Consider the following 9931-nt stretch of genomic DNA (forward strand, 5'->3'; position numbering starts at 1 on the left):
AGCTGAGGCACTTTTAACTTTGCTGAGTTTGCATGGCATACCGTAACGCATGACAATTAAATGTTTAACCAACTTTCCATGATAACCAACAAACTTTCCATTTTAAACTAGCAGGTATCTGGGCCAAGGCTTGTAAAAGAAAAGGTATTTGTGTTTTGTTTCTATGTGAGAGCCACCTGAAAAGCGGATTATTATGGTAAAATTATGGTCATGGACTGGTAATTTTCCAAGCCTCAAATTGCACAATTTGACTCAATTTAAGTAAAGTTTGGGAACTAAGTGTAGCGCAATTATCACACTTCATTGACTTGTTTTCAGTTTGAAAGTGTGACTTGATAGTTCAACATGAACTCAAACCAGAGTTAATTCAATGGCCTTGTCAGTGGCAAGGCAGGGGAGTCAACAATCTCATATTATACTTTTCTCCGGCACAGGAGTCTCACACAGTACCTAAATGTCTCAGCATGCATTACAATCAATATAATAAAGTAAATAAATAATAAATAAAAAAAAGTGAGATTTCATGTCTGTTTTGATCATAAAGCAGGTTGATGTGCCATATAAATACTGTGACAAAATTCTCAGTCCACAGAGAAATTCCGTATGGTTGTGATGTCACAACTATATTATATATAGTTAAAAACATGCAGCTACAGTGCCGTAACAGTCATTCCTTGGCTGCAATGATGGATGTTTTTGGGAGGGGGGCTTAAAGAAACAGGCGTGAAAATGTGAGTGTTTCAGACAGAGGGTGAATGCAGGTAAAGACGGACAGTATGAGAAGAAATGTAAACGTGTTCTAGTAGAAACCCAAAATACAAGTATGAACCTAAAAATTTGCATAATATGGGACCTTTAAAGCCTTACAGTTTATTTTGTTGCATTCCCAGTAAATGTTCCTCCTGTCAGTACGTATGGGCCAGACCACACACAGAGCCAGATGAGAAGCTGTCCCAGAGGACACGACAAGGAAGTTAGACAATTCACCAAGAATAATTGGGGACAATTAGCATGTGCACAACTTCCTAACTGGGCTAATTTGTTGTTGGTGATCTGATCCCGACCAAATCACTGACAAACACTGCTCATTTGCAGTAAACCTGCCTGGAGTTTTAGTTGTAGCTTAACGGGGGATAGCAAACTTGGTTGCAAAGTTTTTTTCTGAGCAAATGAATCACTTGTTTAAGAGCAGTGTCCTTTGCCTCGCAAACATTTCCATCTCGGGGAACTAAAAGCACAGACTGATGATTGACGTTTAAAACTAGCACTGTAATAATAGATTGAGGGTGCCAAATTACACTCATGAACATTTCCTAAATCATTTTCTTCTTCTCCACAATATGTTGTCGTTATCATTAAATAAGCATTACTCTATGATGACAGTCTGGCCTCAATAAAATATACATGACCCCAGATCAGAGATCATAAAAAGCAAAGAGCATTTCCGAGAAATCCATAATCCAACGTCATCTGTAAGACTGGAGTGTGCGCTGTTGTGTCAGTGTAATGATCAATTGTCAAAAGTTAAATTTCATGCACATGTGGAAAATTAAAAGACTTGCCGTGTAACAGAGCAAATCTGGGAAATAATGTCTGAGGCAGATATATTCTGATGGAGTGATGGATGTGATATCTATTAGTTTCAGCTGTGGGTGGGACTGAGCTGTTTACAATCCAGTGGCGCGTTCCAGAGAGTGGGTGGTCTCTGAAACACTCTGCAGCGCCTGGTCTGATCACAACATAATTTCAGATCTAAACGTTGGCTGTAAACTTACTGGAAGTAGTACGGCAACTTGGCGGAAATGATGCAATGTGGACGTCGTTGACGTTGAGTAAGAAGCTTGACATATCAGAGCAGGATGATTACGCATCCCTGAAATGTCAGTGTGGGCGTCACATTACAGCCCCATGTGTTTGTAGGGATATAAACACCTCAGCCAGAGGTTGTGATGTAATGTGTGATGACTGATCCCATGCTCATAACAGGTGAGATGCACCCATAATCACACCCACACACTCAAACATTCAGACAAACACACGCACGAAGCTGTGTTCCAGTGGAAGTGAGGCTGACCCCTCATCGGTTGCACCACAAACAATAACATGTAGGGGAAAAAAGAATGAAATATGGAGTAAAGTGGGAAGAGGATTCCTGAGGTGTCATGTTAAGTGTAATTAGGATAGCTCTGAAATGGCTCATAGGTTTACTCTGTGGTTATGTAATTACCCCCACTGGTGTGACACTGGCGCATCATATCCGACATCAGCCAGAGGGCTGTGTGGTAATGATATACAGGTTGTGTTCCTGGTGAAGGTATTACACAGTCATAATGACAACAGCAAATGGGATTTGTCTTGAACCCATCAGGATGGTTTGTCCAGATACATGCATCAAAATTGCTTTCTCAACATATTTCTCTGTTGTGTATTTTCCTGGAAGACTACCCATTTCAACATACTGTATTCACCGCAAAGTGCGGCAAATACTTTATTTTAGTGGGTGTTCACCGCAAATTCCTGTGGGGTTGCCACTTTTTAAACTAAGGCGAGAAACACCGGTTTGTTGAGTTTACTGTGTGGGTCACAGAAGAATTTATAGATGGCACGCACTTAAGGTATGAGAAAAATTGGCTTTAACATTGTATTTTCCACGTACATTTAGCATAATGAGGTGTAGATTTGGCAGTTGATCCAGAATAGGTTTCTATGTATTATCCCAAAGATGAAAAACTAAATGGCATGAGAGGCCTCATTGGACTGAAGTTCAGTAGGCCACACTAAGACATGTCTGCATGCCTGATGACTAAATCTGAGCAATATATTTGTGTGGATCTTTGGATCAATCGATCATGTATACTTTTACACACAATGCACAGAAAAACGTTGAAAGATAAAAAAAATTTAAAAGACAATTTTTATGTTTTTATGTGTGGGCACAGAAACAGCCCCTTGGTGGCATTGTTATTTGCCCCTGTTTAAACTAACAAAACATCCAATTCCATTCCCAGTGTAATAAAAGGGTACTTGGACAGGAATATAAACATCGTCCTAAAGTCGAACCAGATGCTGCTGCATGGCGGAGCGCAGGATTCAGAGAAAGGAGAAAAAGACAGAAAAACAAGGGAGGTACTTTACACAGGGAAGTGAGTCAGTAACCAGGCTACGAAACATTCATTTCTCAGTTCCTTCGCTCCTCCATCCCCCTGACTTGCCCACGTAACCCAGAGCAGGGGGATATTCCTTAGGAGACAGGGAAGAAAAGCTGCCCAGCCTGGATTTGATTCTCGCACGAGGCCTTGAGAGGCCTGTCAAAGAGGTGACTCAGCCACTGCACGTACAGAAGAGGAGGTCTAAGCACTGCACGCATACACCGAGGGCCTGGCTGGCTGCCGAAGCCTGACCCACCACCCTAAACTTCAGCATGATAGGAAAGCTGTGCCATTTCCTTTAGGGTTCAAGTATGATCTCATTTGGCTGAACATGCTATGATTAAGTTTAGAAAAATCCAACTTTTGTAAAATGCATGTCAGACACAGTTTCACAATTGTGGATTTCTGTGTGTATTGTTCAGTAGCGGAGTGGCAATCGGGAGAGTCGGGACTTTTCCCGGTGGGCCAGTAGTGTTTCGAGGCCGCGAGGGGCGGACTGATAATAGTAATACATAGCAAGTTCTTAGCAACACCATCCGGCGGCCTGGTGTGTGGCCGCTGCCCGCTGGTCAAACTGTGCGGCCTCTGCTCAACCCGTACGGCGGGCCGCAGCAGCAGCCTCTTATTTTAATACAAACACAGGCTAATCAGAAAGCTCTAACGAAGTGCAGGTCACAACCATGTCTAGGAGGATTTTCAGAAATATAGGGGGATCAGTGAGCGGCCCCTCCCCAAATGGCATAGCCCTGGTCGGCCTATGACGTAAAGCCATCAAACACCTCTTTTTTTTCCTCGTCACATTTAGGAAGTCTATCGGTAACGTTAACAGAGAGTGTGTGAGTCTAATGATGGAAAGCGCTGAGAAGGTCTGAGTCAAAAGGAAAAGAATTACGGAGGAGGAGGCAGCGAAATGCTCCAAAATAACGGACATGTTCCAGGCACTTAGGTTGTTTGTTTTGGTCGACTCCGTAGCTGTGTGTATGCTACTGTCTTGAGCAACCAAAGCTAGAAGTACACATTGGGTTATGAAAACATTACACCTAATCAGTTTAAAACTCAGACCCTCCACTCGCCTTGTCTGGAACCTGTAAGGTAGGTCAGTGGCTTTCCTTTTCTCAATTTGGCATAAGTTAGCTTGGCAGTCAGTTCCACTTGCGTGGGGCCCCCAAGGGCCGGTGGTCTACGAAATTTCCCGGTACATTTTTTGGTCCCACTCTGCCCCTGGTATTGTTATTACTGTATATGTAGTAAAATAAAATGCAGATGATATGTTGAGGTGAATTGAGATATAATAGAAAAGCAGGTTGCAAAGCAAGAATCAAGTATGTTAAAAAAAAGAAAGACAAATATTGTGCCAAATTGTGACAAATATTAAATATTGACAAATATGTGTGCCGTTTGCTTTAGGTTTCAAGTATGATCTCATTTGGCTAAACCTGCTTTGATTAAGACTGTGACAGAGTTTAGAAAAATCCAACTTTTGTAAAATGCATGTCAGACCCAGTTTCACAGTTTTAGAATGCTGTATGTATTGTTATACGTACGTAGTATAATAAAATGCAGATGATATGTTGAGGGGAATTGAGATATGATAGAAAAGCAGGTTTCAAAGCGAGAATCAAGTATGTTAAAAAAAAGAAGACAGAGGACACATTGTGACAAATATTAAACTTTATGTTTTGAAATGGCAGTACAAAAATATGTTAATGCATTTGTCATTCAAATTTCACAGTAGGTACACAGGTAGGTACACAGACAGGTTATTTACAGGAGAGTCATTGAGATGTTTCATAATACACTATAAGAATTATTACAAGTATTTCAGACATCTGCTTAGAGTTTAAAGATTTAACTGGATCACTTGACCATTTGATATTGGCCATTTGCATCGATATCTACCAGGTTTAACAGTAGGTGAACAGATTGACTCACCTCTAGCAGTGTAACCAGGTACAGGTATGTTCAATTGGCCTAAATTGTAGTCCATTCTCAGACAAATTTCATTTTCCTTTCGCTCAGATGATGCTGATTACATTTGTCTGTCCAGTTAGTTCATTGAAAGCAGCAAAACAGCAACGGAATGAACTAGCACAACCTCCAAAAAATGTATTTACAAAACAAAGCCAAGCACTCAACAGAGGAGGTATTGTAGAGGGCTTGGGGTTGTACCAACAGCCTTCTGAGACTCCTACAAACACAACCAAACTGTTAATTTTAGTAATCGGCGGGTGGCTGAGAGTTAGGATCAGGATCTAGAGTAAACATGTGTGGAGGGAGGGAAGGAGGGAGACTATACAGGTTTGTTTAGGCTGTGCCCCTTCCTCACCTCCAAACAAAAGCGTAAGTACATACAGCACAACTGTAGCTGTCCTGCTCTTTGTTTGTGGTGAATTAATACCACATTGGCAGGCTATAAAGTGGTATCAGCTTTCCAAACATATCAGCGCTGCCTTCCATCAGCTTGTTTGTTTTGTTTGTGGGGAATGTGAAAACTGTAAAAAAAAGTTGTAAAATGCCAGTGGCCGCCATTGTACATACACAATAAACACAACACAATAAATACATTGTATGCATCAGCTTTCCCAAGGATATATGGATTTGTTACTAGGATAAAAACATAAATAGAGTTTGATACCTTCTCCAATAAATAGTTGTGGTATTCTATTTACAATATGCACATATCTCCCAAAGAGCCAATGAGATATTATTATTTATTTTTTTATCTCGAGACACGTGTGTTCATCTGCCTCAATTTCCCAAACTAGCAGGAGTTTAACACAAATTGCTCACAGGGTTTTTGTAGCTCTTTTTGAGGCAGTTACACTATTGTGTCTTCCAACAGAGGTCTTTCAAATGTATTGTCATTCTGTATACAAAGGGGAGGGGAAGTGATTGTCAAAAAAAAAGAGGTCATCATGGGAAGCTAGTGGTGTGACACTTGGAAGTGTTTCTCGAACAACTCGTTTCTTGCAAAAGGACTGGGTCAGGAGTTGTCCGTCTAGACCGCGTTTTCCTCACTGCCTTCGAAATGTTGAGGTTTCCGAGGGGGACCTGCACCAAAAAAAAAAAAAAAAAAAAAAGAGTCAAAATGTGCTTGCATGACAGCTGCAGAATCCTCATTGGTACAGACAAGTAAGAGACTGGTAAAAAATAGAAAGTGACAGGTGTTTTTGTAGCCTTACTGCTGCAATGACCGTAGTGACGGACTCCTATGGAGCGACCGAGGAAGCAGGTGGCCCGGCGGAGGTGGCAGGCGCTGGGGTAAGTGATGTTGTCATTGCCACAGATTGGCTGCTCAGACGGCATGGCGATTGGGCAAGGAGTTGTGCGGCACATGACACAGTGAGCGCTGTTGGTCTGGTCGGTCACACAGGTGTGGGTACCTGGACACACCACGTTGGAGCACGACTCTGTGCAAGATATGAAAAAAGGACTATTAGCAAAAAAAAAAAAAAAAAAAAAGTGTGATATATTTTGCTTTTGTGCACAACAGCTTATCTTGGAAGTAGCATAAACTAGATCAATCATGCTTACTTTTGCAGTCTCCTTGGTACATGACCTCCAGGTCTGGGTGTCCCATGCAGCGGGCCATCAGCAGAGTACACTCATCGGTATATGACTTCCCGTCGCTGCCGCACACAGCGTGCTTCTGGGTAATGTGAGAGCAGTCTGGAGAGCACACACACTGAGGCCTTCCCATCTTCATTATGCAAACCTTCCCGGGACTGCATTTGACTCCATCGCAAGTCTCTACAAAAGCACAGCGAGTGGTTTTTATATGCGAGTGTCAGTGTAATGTTACTGTATTAACAAGTCTGCAGACATCAGGTGAGCCGCAGGCATTTTCATCCAAAACAAGCTTGAGATCTGGGGTTTTCCCAGACCAAAACACAATTTTCACCTTGCACAATATTTACAATAATCACATCTCTTTATTGACCGTTACACACGGGGGTGTCTCGCCTGGTGGAATTTGAGGCTGGCGTGTTTTCATAACAGACCAATGTGTACGGCTGCATACGGATTGGGCTAAGCTCCCACAGAGGGACGGAGGGGCTCTGAGGTAGACAGAGTTCAAATAGCTGTCAGAGGAGTTTACAGGCTGAGAAATGAGGAAGCCCCGGGCTCCTCTGACACCCCATAATGTCAAAGCACATGAGGAACTGCAATCCTACACAGTGCAAAAATCAATATTAGACAATGCACACAGGTCTTTTCCCAGGACCTTGAGAGATGATGGCTGATCAGCTCCGAGTCCTGAGGATTCTGTAAACAATGAGGAACTTATTTCTTATTTCCTGTCTCTACCAGCACTTCAATATCCTGTTTTATTCCAGAGCTGTGTTTTTTTTTTTTTTGTGGTCTAACTTTTGGTTCATTTTCATCTTTCACTCTGTCTCTTGCTGCGCATACATTTTCTCTCTATCTCCTCTGTGTCTCTCCCAATAAGGGAATGTCTGAAAAAAAAAACTATAGTCTTGTAACGATGTAGGTGTCTTACTCTGAACTGACAAGCCATCGGTTAACTTTCATTCACGCTGCCGACGTTTTCCTCCCACCGAATTCCAAATGATCAAGATAGTGTAGCACATTATGAGTCCCAGACATGTGGCAGGCATTTACTCCAGCCTGCAGGAATGTATTTTCTTATTTTGCTCATGGAAGCAAACAGGGCAGGAGGAGGTTGTGATTCGACCAACTTTATTCATTTTTCATGTGACAATTGTTTACCTTTATGTAAGTCTTTTTTTTTTTTTTTACAAAGCTGCAGGCTACCCTTGACTGTGGTATGTCTGCTTATTTCAGGTTTATCTAAATACAATCCACATTTCTCTTTCTCTAAGCCGTGTGACGAGGCCAGAAAACCCTGTGGCTGTGGTTGGGTATGTTCTCCAAAAAATGCCAGTGGCTCAATTTTTACTGGACTTGGAGAAATTCACATTTTTGCCCTATGATCACATGGTGCAAGTGCTGCTTAAGAAGAAGAAGAAGAATTTATTTGCAAGTGAACCTGAATGAACCTCGCAGAGATTCCAGGAGAGGAAGCTTCTTAGGACAGCTGGGTGGAGTTATGTGGGAACATCTCCTGGATCCATGTCTGCATTTTTTTTTTGAAAGCTGCACGGGGAACTCATTGTGTAAATACCTTGATTTCACAAACGGCGTGGCTTGAATTAACTTTCACTGACTCTCCGCGGGGAGACGAGAGTTATTTAGTGTAACAGAGTAGCCAATTTTGTCCCTGTGATATGTAAAACTTAAGTTAAACCTTCTGTTTAAAGTCTGCAATTGATATCCAAGCAGTGATTAAAGCCCCCAGTACTTACCTTAAATCTACCACTGACAGAAGCAGCCTGAGTCCAATAGGATCATTTTATGTTTTAAAAGAATTTAAATGTGGGTTTAAAGCAGTTTAGTACAGCATTTAACTTGTGGGTTACATGCAATGACGAATGCCATGTGTGATAAAACAAAGCAATACACAAGTAATTGATTCCTGCTACTTGGCAGCTTCAACCAATTCCATTTTTAAAGGTTTGTTTGTTTACCTTTGCATGGTTTACAGGAGACAATTCCCAGGAAGCCCAGCAGGCTGACCTCATTCATGGGCAGGCTGGTGTTGGACCATGCTGTGTCCAGGCGGCCCCCGGCACAGCACTCCTCTCTGGTCACCCCTCTCATCAGCACCATGTCGCACCTTTGGTCTTGCTGCAGCCAGCACATCCCGGCTGGAGATAGTAGCAAAAATAAAACAAGTGAATTCATTCCGACCCATACAAACTCATAAAACGTAAAAAAGTATATTATATAATTCTGAGTTATTGTCAATTGGACTTCTTTTAGTCAATGTCCATTAAATGAATGGCTAATTATAAAACTGTAGTATTATAAACGTTATATAGCACACTATATAGCACCTGTCTGCTTGGATGTTTTCACAGGCTTTGTGTATATATACAAAGAGTAAACTATCTACTGCACTATTTTAATTTCAAAAGGCTGAGGCAAAGTACATAATAGTACATAAATATAATTCTAGAAAAAGAAAGTACCTCATCAGTATGATAAGTGTAAGAGGATTCATGCAGTTATTTGTCTTTGGACCTACTTTTTCAAAATACAAAAAAAAAAAAAAAAAGAGGAAAAAAAAGTCAACTTACCACTGGCAGGATTCCTCCCAATCTGATACATAGTGAAAATCACACCAAAAACAGGGATGAAAAAGATCATTGTGTAATCTAGGTAGTACAAACCCTATTTTTCCCCCCTTAAAAGCTTGTCTCTGCAAATATCAGCAAGAAGAAGTGATGTTCCTCTGGCAAACTCAACTGTGGAAGTAGCTCTCCCTTATGTGAATGAATGTGTTGTGGATAAGTGATGTCGTTCCCCCTCTGTATAAATATTTAGCCCAGATGGAATTATGCTGCTGGGATGGGCGATCCTCTCAGCCAGTAATAAGCCAGGGCAGGACACAGTTTGACTCTGACTCAATTTCCAGAGTCGGGAAATGATCCATGCCCTCCAAAGCCAGACGCTGGCCACTAATATGACCTCACGAAACATTTTCACACCATATTAAGACTCATTACAGGCTAATTACAAATTTTTACAGTGGTTTTTCTGTTGTTTTTTTGTTCATGCAGCTTATTGAATAGACTAATTTAATGAACTGTTCAGGTATTTGGGAAAATACTTTGATTGCATAACAACCTCTGAATGTGACCTTATAAGAAGCAGTTTGAGTTTTTTTTATTTGTCCGGTGGGTCCCGGATGTTTTGGT

General features: G+C 41.4%; 1 protein-coding gene across 1 annotated transcript; it reads right to left on the reverse strand.

Annotated features, from left to right (window-relative positions):
- Positions 1 to 4802: 4802 nt before the first annotated feature.
- On the reverse strand, positions 4803 to 9615 carry fstl3 (follistatin-like 3 (secreted glycoprotein)). The gene is made up of 5 exons (XM_039812386.1): positions 9311 to 9615; positions 8699 to 8878; positions 6684 to 6899; positions 6332 to 6559; positions 4803 to 6200 (listed from the first exon to the last, which is right to left on the reverse strand). The coding sequence occupies exons 1-5, from the start codon at positions 9378 to 9380 to the stop codon at positions 6148 to 6150; spliced, it is 747 nt and encodes a 248-aa protein (XP_039668320.1). The 5' UTR covers positions 9381 to 9615; the 3' UTR covers positions 4803 to 6147.
- Positions 9616 to 9931: the final 316 nt, after the last annotated feature.

This window comes from Perca fluviatilis, chromosome 9, assembly GCF_010015445.1.
Source record: "Perca fluviatilis chromosome 9, GENO_Pfluv_1.0, whole genome shotgun sequence".
NCBI classification, from domain to species: domain Eukaryota; kingdom Metazoa; phylum Chordata; class Actinopteri; order Perciformes; family Percidae; genus Perca; species Perca fluviatilis.